Here is a 17762-nt window from a genome sequence, read left to right as displayed (position 1 = left end):
CAGGTGTCCATGATATTGTATTTCAAGGAAATACTCTCTTCTATAGAGTACTGTATTGTAATACGCAGGTTTGCAGAGCGTTTTAGAACTTGGAGTATCCAGGTTGCACTGTTACCTCCCTACTTCTCATGCGCTGTGCAGGGGTTAATATGGCACGCGGTGTGTGTGCAGCACACTCCGTTTCCCTGAGGGCCTGGAGGTGCAGTGTGGGGAAGATCGGTGTTATTAGCCCTGGTATTATTATTATACAGCGCAGCACGGGATGAAAATGATTTTGAATATATCTCCCAGTTTCAGGGGTGCCGAAGCCACGCATTGAATGGTTTAAAGACGGTTCCCCCGTGGCAGAGAAGGAGGGAGTTCAAATCAAGGAGAGAGGAGGGTTTCATTGCTTGCACTTGCTGAGAGCCCAGACCGGAGAGAGCGGATCCTACAGCTGCGAAATCTCCAACACGAGAGGTCGCTCATCCAGCAGCTGGGCTCTCAATGTGAAACGTAAGTCACTCGGTTCCCGGGAGGGGCGTCCACCTCCACCGGCAGGGAAGAGGTTCTGGCCCATTCGTGGTCGCTGGAATGGGCTGTAAAACTTAGCAGCATTTAGGGAATCTGAGTAGTGTGTTGGATTTACCGTGCGTGCTTTACTGCGGCCGTGCGATGCCAGGTTCATAACCTTTGCCCAAAAGCTGCAGAAAATGTTCCTTTCATGAATTAAGCAATTAGAAAGTGTACCAATGTTGGAGAATTCCAGGTTTTGGGTTGGGAGTCAGAGTGTGCATTTGAACCAATAAAAGGTATTGATTTGCCACAGGTATAATTCAACGGGCAAAACCAAATGATCAGGGCTAAATGTAGCCAAATATATCTGGCGTTTTCTGCCTTTGGTTTTCAGGGTCACCGGCTGAGGTCGCCCCACATTTTTGTCGTGTCTTGCAAGGTTGCTCTGTGATGGAGGGGCAGGATTTCGTGCTGGAGTGTTCAGTGCAGGGGGAGCCGGCCCCAGAAATCACGTGGCTGTTGAATGGTAAGACGCAGCGCGGCGAGACAGCGCAAGTACAGGTTGTGTGATATGACGGCGGGTTCAGCAGGCAGCGAGTGGTCCGCTCACTACGCTATCCAGAACCAACAGCAGAATAAATACATGAATAAGAAAACTGTTGCTATGCTTCCCGTTTCCAATATATCAATACTGTATATGGATCAATATAAGAATTCATCATACAAGAAATGTTTCTTTACAGAGTTATTGAAACATCATAGGTCTCTTTTTCATGTGCACTTTGAAACTTAAAGAAGAGACCTGAGAGGTTTCAAAGCTATGGACTATAATTTGAATAGAACCAGTTTGTTTGTTTGTTTTAGGGTGGTGTTTCTTTCCTCCCTTAGTAATTCATTGCTCACATGGCTCAGGTTTGGGAGGGGGGGTTGATCCAGGTGAATAGGAACAGGGGGATACTTAGTACCGCTCACTGCAGCAGTAACCAGGCTTCTGTGCTCCATGGTGCTCTGCAGTTGAGCATGTGTCCACTTGGGGGCAGTGTCACAGCTGATATCAACCTTCTAAAGATGTACAATAAATAGCCTGGTTTGCAGATCAGAAAATAAAGATACTCTGGGCACACATTTGGTTGTGAAATTCCCCCGAAGTTCTGTATTTTGGAGAAATATTTGTAAAGTTAATTAAAAAGATGACTGTTCACCTCCGCCCCTCACTTCCCCGCTCTGTTTACTTTCTCTGCCTTCCCTAACAATCTCCTTAAAGCCGCAATCCTGGGAGTCTGTGGAGCTGAACTGCATTAATATCACCCCCGGGGACTCCCTGCTCCCCCCCGAAATACCGCCGTAGGGGTGCCGGTATCTCTGTGCCGGCAGGGGCTTGGTGGGGCTAGCAAAATGGCGGCATTTAAATGTCCCGCATCACGCGGGCCAATAGGAAGTGAGGACTTCATCCCATACGTCTAAGTATCTCGGGAAGCAGGGGTCTCCGGAGCTGAAATTAGCGCAGTTCAGCTCCGGAGACCCCTGCTTCAATCTAATAACTTAAAATAGGGACGCAGGATTGCTGCTTTTATTGCCCCTAATAGCTCTCAGACCACTTCTCCCAAAACTTCCCGGTTTTGAAATCTCTCCTGCATTGTTACTCTGCGTGCCGCCATGAACCCCGCCGCCTCCTCGCCTGCCAACCGAAAATCTCCCGTAAATTCCTTCCCTACCACCTCTATCTGTCTTTACTTCTCCTATTGCACGGTGTGGACATATCACCATATCACCAAATCCTGCCCCCTCCCTCGCCCATTGTTTGCCCCAGAAGCCCCTCCATACCCTGCACTGCCAGCCACTCCAAACGCATTCACATCCCCCACCTCCCTTCCTTTTCCCTGCTCGCTATAGAATGCCCTCTGTCTGCAATAAACTTACTGCTGTTTGCAACCTTTTTCTCTCTAACTCCTTCCACCTATCACTTATCCCCGGGACACGACTCGCCTCCTCTGTGGCACTGTCAGTGGCCTCTGCTTTCGTCATACCCTTGACCAGGAAACAGACATGGCGGAGAAGTAGGCATACCGCATTCTCCTCAAGGCACCTCTCAAGCTGCACCCCCTTGTCCTTCACTCTCATTTGAAGCAGACTCTATACGTATTTATTCTTCTGTCCCTCTCCATGTTGCGGTTATCTTCCGCCCCCCTACCTACCTATAGGATTCTATACAAGATGCTGCCTGGCTCCCACACTTTCTCTCTTCTGAGTTCCCACACTCCTTGTAGGGAACTTGAATATTCCTATTGACAGCCCTAAAGCTCCAGCCCTGCCTGCCATCTCCTCTCTTTAAGCTCATCCCTTGGTCTCTCCCAGTGGACCAGTTGTCCTCGCATTGTGATGGTCACATCCCTGCTCCCTCTCATTTCTCTAACTTACTGTACCCTCTCTCTGATTTCCATCTCCTCTTCTTCTCCCTCACTCTACTTCCTGCCTCATCCCCCTCACCTACCTCTTCTCACACGTACTGGAACTTACGTAACATATGTTTCATAGCTCTCTACCACTCTGCAAACCCTCCTCTCTCCGTTAACCGCCCTCCCGCGCCCTGACTTGGCCACCTCATACACATAGTTCTCCTTCATCTACCATTGACCAGATTGCATCTGCCACAACTCGGTGCTACTGTCTCATGAATCCTCAACCATGGCACACCAACAAAACACGATACCTCCAGAGATGCAATCCCATTTCTAAACAAAACTACTTATAGTCCTTCATACTGTATCTACCATGTCCTTCATACTGTGTTTACCATGCCCTTCAATCCACAACACCTGCTTTGCACTTTCAACTCTCTCCTTTGTCCACCCACTCCAGTTAGAAGTACTTCCCTTATGACTAAGACCTTGCTAATAACTTTAAAGATTAAGTTGACTACATTGCCCTTTCTCAAACCCCATGTACATCAAAGAGGCGCAGCCAAGCTCTCAAAGCAATCCTCCGCTGCTTCCAACAAGGTAATGTGGAGGAAGTCTCTAGTCTTCTCTCCATATTCTCCTCTACAACCTGCACTCGGATACCTATCACTTCACATCTCCCCCGATCACTCCCCACCACCATTATTCCTGCACTAACTCATCTTCTCACCCTCTCTCTTGGAACACAGGATCGTTTCCTTTCTCCTCCAAGCAGGGGTCTGTCACACCCACGCTGAAGAAACCTTCCCTTGATCGTGCCGCTTCCAGCTATCGTCCTATTTCCCTCCTGCCATTTGCATCCAAACTTCTTGAACGACTTATTTATAACCACATGCTGGACTTTCTCTCTTCAAACTCTGTCCTTGACACACCTCAGTCTGGATTCTGTTCTAACCCCTCCACTGAGACTCCACTAACCACTCCACTGAGACTCCCCTAACCCCTCCACTGCGACTCCCCTAGCCCCTCCACTGAGACTCCCCTAACCACCTCACTGCGACTCCCCTAACCCCTCCACTGAGACTCCCCTAACTCCTCCACTGAGACTCCCCTAACCCCTCCACTGAGACTCCCCTAACCCCTCCACGGAGACTCCCCTAACCCCTCCACTGAGACTCCCCTAACCCCTCCACTGAAACTCCCCTAACCCCTCCACTGAGATTCCCCTAACCCCTCCACTGCGACTCCCCTAACCCCTCCACTGAGACTCCCCTAACCCCTCCACTGAGACTCCCCTAACCCCTCCACTGAGACTCCCCTAACCCCTCCACTGAGACTCTCTTAACCCCTCCACTGAGACTCCCCTAACCACCTCACTGCGACTCCCCTAACCCCTCCACTGAGACTCCCCTAACCCCTCCACTGAGACTCCCCTAACTCCTCCACTGAGACTCCCCTAACCCCTCCACTGAGACTCCCCTAACCACTCCACTGAGACTCCCCTAACCCCTCCACTGCGACTCCCCTAACCACTCCACTGAGACTCCCCTAACCATTCCACTCCACTGATAATCCCCTAACCCCTCCACTGAAACTCCCCTAACCCCTCCACTGAGACTCCCCTAACCCCTCCACGGAGACTCCCCTAACCCCTCCACTGAGACTCCCCTAACCCCTCCACTGAGACTCCCCTAACCCCTCCACTGAGACTCTCTTAACCCCTCCACTCTCCCCTAACCCCTCTACTGAAACTCCCCTAACCCCTCCACTGCGACTCCCCTAACCCCTCCACTGAGACTCCCCTAACCCCTCCACTGAGACTCCCCTAACTCCTCCACTGAGACTCCCCTAACCCCTCCACTGCGACTCCACTAACCACTCCACTGAGACTCCCCTAACCACTCCACTGAGACTCCCTTAAGCCCTCCACTGAGACTCCCCTAACCACTCCACTGATACTCCCCTAACCCCTCCACTGAGACTCCCCTAACCACTCCACTGATACTCCCCTAACCACCCCACGGAGACTGATCTTAATATTATGGACCTTTATGCTGCGTTTGATACTTTTGATCCCCCTCCTTCTGCACAACCTCCATTCCATTCTATTGGCCTCGGGGACACTGTCCTCACTTATTTACCTGGTCACACTTTGTGTTTCCTGTGCTGGAACATGCTCCTCTTCACTCCCACCCACAGTTGCTGCACCCCAGACCCTCCTTTTCCCTCCTAAATTTACTCCTAGACTGGGTTTCACTCTTGCACTAGATGACTCCACCATTAACCCAATACACCAAGCTAGATGCATTGGTGGGAGACAGAGACATGAGAGGCAGGCACAGTAGCCCCAGAGGCCCCATAGGCAGGCACAGAGGCACGAGAGGCAGGCACATTGATAAATAGGGATAGAAGTACATTGTACATTTGTATGTGTAAGAGACAGGTGTGTGTACATTCATGTAGTGCAGTATTTATAGACATGGGATTTAGCACTCATAGGAAGAGTGTTCTCTTGTGTAGTGGCTCACAAAATCAGAAGAAGGTTCACCTGTTCCTCCAGCAATGTCGTGTACCTTATCGTGTGCATGAAATGCCGAAGGGGCTGCTACTACATAGGTGAGACAGGACAGGGGCTAAACGAGAGAATGAATCTGCATCGCCACAGCATCACACGTGGAACAAGAGACAGTCCTGTCGGCGAACATTTCTCTGACTCTGGACATAAGATGAACGATGTGAAGGTGGTCATACTCAAAGGTAATCTTAGAACACAGAAGAGAGACATTTGCATGAATACAAATTTATGCAACTGTTCGGGACACTTAGCAGTGGCTGAAACCGAAACCGAAGTTTTATGAGTCATTACTGACACAAGTGAACTCTCTACCCATAAGTGCTAAAGGCCATGTCTATACATACTGCACTACAGTATATGAACGCACACACAGCTGTCTCTTACACATACAAATGTACAAGGCAATTCTATCCCTATATACCAATAGGGACCACATAGTATCTACGCACACATTTTTAGTAATGCAACACCCTCTTACATTTCTAAACCTACCAACACCATTGGTATACACTCCCCCTCCACACACACCTTTTGTAAAGCTCTGTATACACCTCTAAATCCATTGCTGGCCTTTTGAGCAGTGAAGGTATTGGTGGAAATCTGCATGGTGACTGTTAACTCTTTGTCACTCACAGACCAGCCCATCCAGTATGCCCACTCCAAGTATGACGACGGAGTGGCGAAGCTGACGGTGCAGGACGCTCTTCCAGAAGATGAGGGGGTGTACACCTGCCTGGCACAGAACAGCTGTGGGAAAACTTCCTGCAGCACAACTGTCACAGTGACAGGTAAGTGACACGTCCAGGTGGGAGCCACCTCGTGTGAGGGTGAGGAGGACAGGTCTGACATCCAGTAAGATGAGAACTCTTCTGCCCTCGACGGAGATAAATGGGACTGAGATCTCTGGGGCGGGGAAGCTGCTTCACTGTATGGTGACTATGGGACCGCTGGTTCTGGAACCGTCTGATCTTTCTGAATCGGAGCAGGCAGTTTCTGTGTGCTGCTGAGTTTGTGCATCTAGTGCAGGGGAGACCAACTCCAGTCTTCAAGGGCCACCAACTGATTAGATTTTCAATATATCCCTGCTTCAGCACAGCGGATGCAGTCAAAGATTGAGGCACCTGTGCTGAAGCAGGGATATCCTTAAAACCTGGCCTGTTGGTGGCCTTTGAGGCCTGGAGTTGGCCGCCCCTGATCTAGTTAATAGAACACCGTGTGTGTATATACAGTAATGTGTATATATGGTCAGATCTATGTAGCAGACACTTATTCTGAACCGCAGTTAGAACCCGAGTCAGTGATTTCCCCAAAATACAACTTCCTTTATTTTAACCTTCAGATCCCCCCGATTCACCCAAATCTTTATTTTTGGGGTCCAAAAGGAGCAGCCGGCAACGTCCTTGTGTCAAAATGGTGCAAGTGACCTCATAGTGTCACAGTGATGGAAATGACATCATACGCTGCCCTTATTCTTTGCGTCACTGCATTGTGGGATATATCTGCGATCTCCTGGGCTCAGGCACAGTACGGAAATCTCAGAAATACAGCACAATGATGAAGAACCTGGAAACGTCTGGATATACAGCTCAACCGCGCTATAACGCGATCCGCAACAACGCGAATCCGCTTATAGCACGATGCAAGCACGGCTCCCAATTTTTGTATTTATGAATACTTTACAACACGATTATTGGTGTCTTAAATACTTTATTGTACAATGCATACAATTGTTCATTATTTCTAACGCGATCCACTTATAGCGCGATGTGATTCTTTGGACCCCAAGCACAGCGTTATAAGGGGGTTGAGCTGTAATAAATCACTGAAGGATTATCTGGCAGCAGACAAGTGCATGGGTTAAACAGCGGGGGGAAGGGGGAAAATACGTAGAAAAAATGTACAGATCCTACAGTTCATTCCTACACAAATCAGCATAAAACATAAACCCAGCTCAGTGTGATATGCAAGCTATCCACGGATATTTACTGTCCACGGGGAACCCAAAGGCATCTGGTGATTTTCATTTAAATAAAGAATGAATTGGTGTCTGTTCTTCCCAGGCGAAGGTAATCGGGTTATTCCTACAAAAGCATGCTCTAAAAATACACATCACATACATGGCACATGTATTATTAATCTGCCCCCGTTGTGTGACACGCAGTGGGGTCAGAAGGGTGTTAGGCGCAGAGGAGAAGGTGATACCGGCAGGGATTGGGGATGCTGCTCTGTGTATGATTTGTAAATTCTCCATGACAGGCAGACGCCGTTATTAGTTATATTATTAGTTATTAGTTATATTATTAGTTATTAGTTATATTATTAGTTATATTATATATATTATTAGGATTCAATTAACTCAGATAAGGGGTATCTCAGGGCCACCCCTTATCAACAGTCACCCACGTGTCTGCAGATAACACAGGACTCTTATCGGAGTTTATGGAATCTGCTTGTTCATTTCAAAATGATCAGTAAATAAAATTCACACGTCTCAGCCAGGTCTGCAATCTGCCCTTCCCCATTATCTCTTTGCACACACCGCTTCCACTGCAGCCAGGGATTCTGGGAAATGACATGCACATGAGCACACCGTGTCACGAAATGTAACAGAAGTTGAGTTTTTGGTTCTGATATATGTAATCTGTAACTAATACCAGGCAGTAGGGGACACAGAGGCGGGGAAAGGGAAGAATAGGACTGGACGGACATAAAAGTGATTTGAAGCTCGTTTGTTGAAAATTCAGATGACAAATGACTTCTATTGAATTTTCCAGGATTACTTCTCTGCTGAAACCTGGAAATATGAGAGAGCTTTAATACTGAGGCTAGCCCTCTGTGTATTACAGGAGAGGAGAAATAGTGAGGCTAGCCCTCTGTGTATTACAGGAGAGGAGAAATAGTGAAGCTAGCCCTCTGTGTATTACAGGACAGGAGAAATAGTGAAGCTAGCCCTCTGTGTATTACAGGACAGGAGAAATAGTGAGGCTAGCCCTCTGTGTATTACAGGAGAGGAGAAATAGTGAGGCTAGCCCTCTGTGTATTACAGGACAGGAGAAATAGGGAGGCTAGCCCTCTGTGTATTACAGGAGAGGAGAAATAGTGAGGCTAGCCCTCTGTGTATTACAGGACAGGAGAAATACTGAGGCTAGCCCTCTGTGTATTACAGGACAGGAGAAATAGTGAAGCTAGCCCTCTGTATATTACAGGACAGGAGAAATAGTGAGGCTAGCCCTCTGTGTATTACAGGAGAGGAGAAATAGGGAGGCTAGCCCTCTGTGTATTACAGGAGAGGAGAAATAGTGAGGCTAGCCCTCTGTATTACAGGAGAGGAGAAATAGTGAGGCTAGCCCTCTGTGTATTACAGGACAGGAGAAATAGTGAGGCTAGCCCTCTGTGTATTACAGGACAGGAGAAATAGTGAGGCTAGCCCTCTGTGTATTACAGGACAGGAGAAATAGTGAGGCTAGCCCTCTGTGTATTACAGGACAGGAGAAATAGTGAGGCTAGCCCTCTGTGTATTACAGGAGAGGAGAAACAGTGAGGCTAGCCCTCTGTGTGTTACAGGAGAGGAGAAATACTGAAGCTAGCCCTCTGTGTATTACAGGAGAGGAGAAATAGTGAGGCTAGCCCTCTGTGTATTACAGGAGAGGAGAAATAGTGAGGCTAGCACACTGTGTGTTACAGGAGAGGAGAAATACTGAAGCTAGCCCTCTGTGTATTACAGGAGAGGAGAAATAGGGAGGCTAGCACACTGTGTATTACAGGAGAGGAGAAATAGTGAGGCTAGCCCTCTGTGTATTACAGGAGAGGAGAAATAGTGAGGCTAGCCCTCTGTGTATTACAGGAGAGGAGAAATAGTGAGGCTAGCCCTCTGTGTATTAAGGGACAGGAGAAATAGTGAGGCTAGCCCTCTGTGTATTACAGGACAGGAGAAATAGTGAGGCTAGCCCTCTGTGTATTACAGGAGAGGAGAAATAGTGAGGCTAGCCCTCTGTGTATTACAGGACAGGAGAAATAGGGAGGCTAGCCCTCTGTGTATTACAGGAGAGGAGAAATAGTGAGGCTAGCCCTCTGTGTATTACAGGACAGGAGAAATAGTGAGGCTAGCCCTCTGTGTATTACAGGACAGGAGAAATAGTGAGGCTAGCCCTCTGTGTATTACAGGAGAGGAGAAATAGTGAAGCTAGCACACTGTGTGTTACAGGAGAGGAGAAATACTGAAGCTAGCCCTCTGTGTATTACAGGAGAGGAGAAACAGTGAAGCTAGCCCTCTGTGTATTACAGGAGAGGAGAAATACTGAAGCTAGCCCTCTGTGTATTACAGGAGAGGAGAAACAGTGAAGCTAGCCCTCTGTGTATTACAGGAGAGGAGAAATAGTGAAGCTAGCCCTCTGTGTATTACAGGAGAGGAGAAATAGTGAAGCTAGCCCTCTGTGTATTACAGGAGAGGAGAAATAGTGAAGCTAGCACACTGTGTATTACAGGGGTGCCCCACAGTTGCGTGTATAATTGGTTGCGTGTATAATTGGTTGCGTGTATAATTGGTTGCGTGTATAATTGGTTGCGTGTATAATTGGTCGCGTGTATAATTGGTTGCGTGTATGCATGTATAATTGGTTGCGTGTATAATTGGTTGCGTGTATAATTGGTTGCGTGTATAATTGGTTGCGTGTATAATTGGTTGCGTGTATAATTGGTCGCGTGTATAATTGGTCGCGTGTATAATTGGTTGCGTGTATAATTGGTTGCATGCAGGATCTCTCTGTAAGTGATTTATGTATTGGGGGGGCCCCTGAAAATCCCAGCACATCTTTAACCAGCGTTCACCAATTTGCTCCGGAGCCAGAATTTCACCTGCGTCGTAACCTTTAAATCCCCCCCTCCCCTCCCCCTCCCCCTCCCCTCCCCTCCCCCCACTCCGACCAATATTCAATTCTATGATGGATCTGATTCCCAGTGCGGGGGGAGGGGATGGTAATAAAGTATTTTACAGCTTGCAAATGATTACTTTACAACATACTGAGTAAAAGCCTTAGACAGCTCATAAAATGTTTTTGATGAAGGGAATCTTTAGGGCGGAAAGAGAAAAGCCAAGAGGCAGTTTCAGAGATTAAGGGCCAGATTTGCTGCTCCTTAGGACACATTTAGGGCTGGAAGGCACATTACGAGTCATTCACTAGAAAAGGCCATAATTGGGCCACATTTACTGTGACATGAAGGATTGCTTGATTGCTGTGTTACAGGGCAGTTAATACTCATTGAAAAGCAATTGATTGCTGGTCCCTGCCGCAGGAAGCGTGTGTAACGAGTATAACATGGGACGTGAGCATCAGAGGACAATTTGTTAAATATTTTCCTTCTGGGTTTCTCGGTGCGTTAGGCCGGCCCATGTAAGGACAAGCAAGGTCAGGAGAGCCTCCAACTACTGTGCCTGCAAAATAAGTGTGAGCGCTCGTGTAACTTTATTTAAAATCAATAATATAAAATGAAATGAAGTGTATGATTCAAAATAAATCCCCAAATTAACTGGCACAAAAGAAAACGCTCGGAAGGTTATTTCTATAAGAAATATGCAAAACGTCTATTGTACAATCGGGGAACTTTGTACAGGTCAGCCCTACAATCTGGGGGTGCTGAATCCGGCAACAGGCCACCCCGAATTCATGGGAACATGCAGCACATTACGGAGCAACACGGTAACATGCAGCACATTACAGAGCAACACGGTAACATGCAGCACATTACAGAGCAACACGGTAACATGCAGCACATTACAGAGCAACACGGTAACATGCAGCACATTACAGAGCAACACGGTAACATGCAGCACATTACGGAGCAACACGGTAACATGCAGCACATTACAGAGCAACACGGTAACATGCAGCACATTACAGAGCAACACGGTAACATGCAGCACATTACAGAGCAACACGGTAACATGCAGCACATTACAGAGCACACGGTAACATGCAGCACATTACAGAGCAACACGGTAACATGCAGCACATTACAGAGCAACACGGTAACATGCAGCACATTACAAAGCAACACGGTAACATGCAGCACATTACAGAGCACACAGTAACATGCAGCACATTACAGAGCAACACGGTAACATGCAGCACATTACAGAGCAACACGGTAACATGCAGCACATTACAGAGCAACACGGTAACATACAGCATATTACAGAGCAACACGGTAACATGCAGCACATTACAGAGTAACACGGAAACATGCAGCACATTACAGGGCAACACGGTAACATGCAGCACATTACAAAGCAACACGGTAACATGCAGCACATTACAGGGCAACACGGTAACATGCAGCACATTACAGAGCAACACGGTAACATGCAGCACATTACAGAGCAACACGGTAACATGCAGCACATTACAGAGCAACACGGTAACATGCAGCACATTACAGAGTAACACGGAAACATGCAGCACATTACAGAGCAACACGGTAACATGCAGCACATTACAGAGCAACACGGTAACATGCAGCACATTACAGAGCAACACGGTAACATGCAGCACATTACAGAGCAACACGGTAACATGCAGCACATTACAGAGCAACACGGTAACATGCAGCACATTACAGAGCAACACTGGAACATGCAGCACATTACAGAGCACACGGTAACATGCAGCACATTACAGAGCAACACGGTAACATGCAGCACATTACAGAGCAACACGGTAACATGCAGCACATTACAGAGTAACACGGTAACATGCAGCACACTACAGAGCAACACGGTAACATGCAGCACATTACAGAGCAACACGGTAACATGCAGCACATTACAGAGCAACACGGTAACATGCAGCACATTACAGAGCAACACGGTAACATGCAGCACATTACAGAGCAACACGGTAACATGCAGCACATTACAGAGCAACACGGTAACATGCAGCACATTACGGAGCAACACGGTAACATGCAGCACATTACAGAGCAACACGGTAACATGCAGCACATTACAGAGCAACACGGTAACATGCAGCACATTACAGAGCAACACGGTAACATGCAGCACATTACAGAGCAACACGGTAACATGCAGCACATTACGGAGCAACACGGTAACATGCAGCACATTACAGAGCAACACGGTAACATGCAGCACATTACAGAGCAACACGGTAACATGCAGCACATTACAGAGCAACACGGTAACATGCAGCACATTACAGAGCACACGGTAACATGCAGCACATTACAGAGCAACACGGTAACATGCAGCACATTACAGAGCAACACGGTAACATGCAGCACATTACAAAGCAACACGGTAACATGCAGCACATTACAGAGCACACAGTAACATGCAGCACATTACAGAGCAACACGGTAACATGCAGCACATTACAGAGTAACACGGTAACATGCAGCACATTACAGAGCAACACGGTAACATACAGCATATTACAGAGCAACACGGTAACATGCAGCACATTACAGAGTAACACGGAAACATGCAGCACATTACAGGGCAACACGGTAACATGCAGCACATTACAGGGCAACACGGTAACATGCAGCACATTACAGGGCAACACGGTAACATGCAGCACATTACAGAGCAACACGGTAACATGCAGCACATTACAGAGCAACACGGTAACATGCAGCACATTACAGAGCAACACGGTAACATGCAGCACATTACAGAGTAACACGGAAACATGCAGCACATTACAGAGCAACACGGTAACATGCAGCACATTACAGAGCAACACGGTAACATGCAGCACATTACAGAGCAACACGGTAACATGCAGCACATTACAGAGCAACACGGTAACATGCAGCACATTACAGAGCAACACGGTAACATGCAGCACATTACAGAGCAACACTGGAACATGCAGCACATTACAGAGCACACGGTAACATGCAGCACATTACAGAGCAACACGGTAACATGCAGCACATTACAGAACAACACGGTAACATGCAGCACATTACAGAGCAACACGGTAACATGCAGCACATTACAGAGCAACACGGTAACATGCAGCACATTAAAGAGCAACACGGTAACATGCAGCACATTACAGAGTAACACGGTAACATGCAGCACACTACAGAGCAACACGGTAACATGCAGCACATTACAGAGCAACACGGTAACATGCAGCACATTACAGAGCAACACGGTAACATGCAGCACATTACAGAGCACACGGTAACATGCAGCACATTACAGAGCAACACGGTAACATGCAGCACACTACAGAGCAACACGGTAACATGCAGCACATTACAGAGCAACACGGTAACATGCAGCACATTACAGAGTAACACGGTAACATGCAGCACATTACAGAGCAACACAGTAACATGCAGCACATTACAGAGCAACACGGTAACATGCAGCACATTACAGAGCACACGGTAACATGCAGCACATTACAGAGCAACACGGTAACATGCAGCACATTACAGAGCAACACGGTAACATGCAGCACATTACAGAGCACACGGTAACATGCAGCACATTACAGAGCAACACGGTAACATGCAGCACATTACAGAGCAACACGGTAACATGCAGCACATTACAGAGCAACACGGTAACATGCAGCACATTACAGAGCAACACGGTAACATGCAGCACATTACAGAACAACACGGTAACATGCAGCACATTACAGAGCAACACGGGAACATGCAGCACATTACAGAGCACACGGTAACATGCAGCACATTACAGAGCAACACGGTAACATGCAGCACACTACAGAGCAACACGGTAACATGCAGCACATTACAGAGCAACAGAGTAACATGCAGCACATTACAGAGCAACACGGTAACATGCAGCACATTAAAGAGCAACACGATAACATGCAGCACATTACAGAGCACACGGTAACATGCAGCACATTACAGAGCAACACGGTAACATGCAGCACATTACAGAGCAACACGGTAACATGCAGCACATTACAGAGCAACACGGTAACATGCAGCACATTACAGAACAACACGGTAACATGCAGCACATTACAGAGCAACACGGTAACATGCAGCACATTACAGAGCAACACGGTAACATGCAGCACATTACAGAGCAACACGGTAACATGCAGCACATTACAGAGCAACACGGTAACATGCAGCACATTACAGAGCAACACGGTAACATGCAGCACATTACAGAGCAACACGGTAACATGCAGCACATTACAGAGCAACACGGTAACATGCAGCATATTACAGAGCAACACGGTAACATGCAGCATATTACAGAGCAACACGGTAACATGCAGCACATTACAGAGCAACACGGTAACATGCAGCACATTATAGAGCAACACGGTAAAATGCAGCACATTACAGAGCAACACGGTAACATGCAGCACATTACAGAGCAACACGGGAACATGCAGCACATTACAGAGCAACACGGTAACATGCAGCACATTACAGAGCAACACGGTAACATGCAGTACATTACAGAGCAACACGGGAACATGCAGCACATTACAGAGCACACAGTAACATGCAGCACATTACAGAGCAACACGTTATCATGCAGCACATTACAAAGCAACACGGTAACATGCAGCACATTACAGAGAAACACGGTAACATGCAGCACACTACAGAGTAACACGGTAACATGCAGCACATTACAGAGCAACACGGTAACATGCAGCACATTACAGAGCAACACGGTAACATGCAGCACATTACAAAGCAACACGGTAACATGCAGCACATTACAGAGCAACACGGTAACATGCAGCACACTACAGAGCAACACGGTAACATGCAGCACATTACAAAGCAACACGGTAACATGCAGCACACTACAGAGCAACACGGTAACATGCAGCATATTACAGAGTAACACGGTAACATGCAGCACATTACAGAGCAACACGGTAACATGCAGCACACTACAGAGTAACACAGTAACATGCAGCACATTACAGAGCAACACGGTAACATGCAGCACATTACAGGGCAACACGGTAACATGCAGCACATTACAGAGCAACACGGTAACATGCAGCACATTACGGAGTAACACGGTAACATGCAGCACATTACAGAGTAACACGGTAACATGCAGCACATTACAGAGCAACACAGTAACATGCAGCACATTACAGAGCAACACGGTAACATGCAGCACATTACAAAGCAACACGGTAACATGCAGCACATTACAGAGAAACACGGTAACATGCAGCACACTACAGAGTAACACGGTAACATGCAGCACATTACAGAGCAACACGGTAACATGCAGCACATTACAGAGCAACACGGTAACATGCAGCACATTACAAAGCAACACGGTAACATGCAGCACATTACAGAGCAACACGGTAACATGCAGCACACTACAGAGCAACACGGTAACATGCAGCACATTACAAAGCAACACGGTAACATGCAGCACACTACAGAGTAACACGGTAACATGCAGCACATTACAGAGCAACACGGTAACATGCAGCACATTACAGAGCAACACGGTAACATGCAGCACATTACAGAGCAACCCGGTAACATGCAGCACATTACAAAGCAACCCGGTAACATGCAGCACATTACAGAGCACACGGTAACATGCAGCACATTACAGAGCAACACGGTAACATGCAGCACATTACAGAGCAACACGGTAACATGCAGCACATTACAGAGCAACACGGTAACATGCAGCACATTACAGAGCAACACAGTAACATGCAGCACATTACAGAGCAACACGGTAACATGCAGCACATTACAGAGTAACACGGTAACATGCAGCACATTACAGAGCAACACGGTAACATGCAGCAGCACATTACAGAGCAACACGGTAACATGCAGCACATTACAGAGCAACACGGTAACATGCAGCAAATTACAGAGCAACACAGTAACAAGCAGCACATTACAGAGCAACACGGTAACATGCAGCACATTACAGAGCAACAAGGTAACATGCAGCACATTACAGAGCAACACGGTAACATGAAGCACATTACAGAGCAACACGGTAACATGCAGCACATTATAGAGCAACACGGTAACATGCAGCACATTACAGAGTAAAACGGTAACATGCAGCACATTACAGAGCAACACGGTAACATGCAGCGCATTACAGAGCAACACGGTAACATGCAGCACATTACAGAGCAACACGGTAACATGCAGCACATTACAGAGCAACACGGTAACATGCAGCACATTACAGAGCAACACGGTAACATGCAGCACATTACAGAGCAACACGGTAACATGCAGCACATTACAGAGCACATGGTAACATGCAGCACATTACAGAGCAACACAGGAACATGCAGCACATTACAGAGCAACACGGAAACATGCAGCACATTACAGAGCAACACGGTAACATGCAGCACATTACAGAGCAACACGATAACATGCAGCACATTACAGAGCACACAGTAACATGCAGCACATTATAGAGTAACACGGTAACATGCAGCACATTACAGAGTAACACGGTAACATGCAGCACATTACAGAGCAACACAGTAACATGCAGCACATTACAGAGCAACACGGTAACATGCAGCACATTACAGAGCACACAGTAACATGCAGCACATTATAGAGTAACACGGAAACATGCAGCACATTACAGAGTAACACGGTAACATGCAGCACATTACAGAGCAACACGGTAACATGCAGCACATTACAGAGCACACGGTAACATGCAGCACATTACAGAGCAACACGGTAACATGCAGCACATTACAGAGCAACACGGTAACATGCAGCACATTACAGAGTAACACGGTAACATGCAGCACATTACAGAGCAATACGGTAACATGCAGCACATTACAGAGCAACACAGTAACATGCAGCACATTACAGAGTAACACGGTAACATGCAGCACATTACAGAGCAACACAGTAACATGCAACACATTACAGAGTAACACGGTAATATGCAGCACATTACAGAGCACATGGTAACATGCAGCACGTTACAGAGCAACACGGTAACATGCAACACATTACAGAGTAACACGGTAACATGCAGCACATTACAGAGTAACACGGTAACATGCAACACATTACAGAGTAACACGGTAACATGCAGCACACTACAGAGTAACACGGTAACATGCAGCACATTACAGAGTAACACGGTAGCATGCAGCAAATTACAGAGCAACACGGTAACATGCCGCACATTACAGAGCAACACAGTAACATGCAGCACATTACAGAGCAACACGGTAACATGCAGCACATTACAGAGCAACACGGTAACATGCAGC

At 47.1% G+C, this 17762-nt stretch overlaps 1 protein-coding gene across 1 annotated transcript in view; it reads left to right on the top strand.

The window, feature by feature from the left end:
• Positions 1 to 17762, top strand: part of MYLK (myosin light chain kinase) — a 375829-nt gene that overhangs the window by 176661 nt on the left and 181406 nt on the right. Inside the window, exons 10-12 of the mRNA XM_075609890.1 lie at positions 292 to 495; positions 890 to 1021; positions 6105 to 6257. Of these exons, the coding sequence (XP_075466005.1) occupies positions 292 to 495; positions 890 to 1021; positions 6105 to 6257 (489 nt within the window). The remainder of the gene's footprint in view (positions 1 to 291; positions 496 to 889; positions 1022 to 6104; positions 6258 to 17762) is intronic.

Source organism: Ascaphus truei, chromosome 7 (genome assembly GCF_040206685.1).
Source record: "Ascaphus truei isolate aAscTru1 chromosome 7, aAscTru1.hap1, whole genome shotgun sequence".
NCBI lineage: Eukaryota > Metazoa > Chordata > Amphibia > Anura > Ascaphidae > Ascaphus > Ascaphus truei.
Note: the sequence above shows the minus strand (reverse complement) of the source record. Positions and strands in the feature narration are given on the sequence as shown.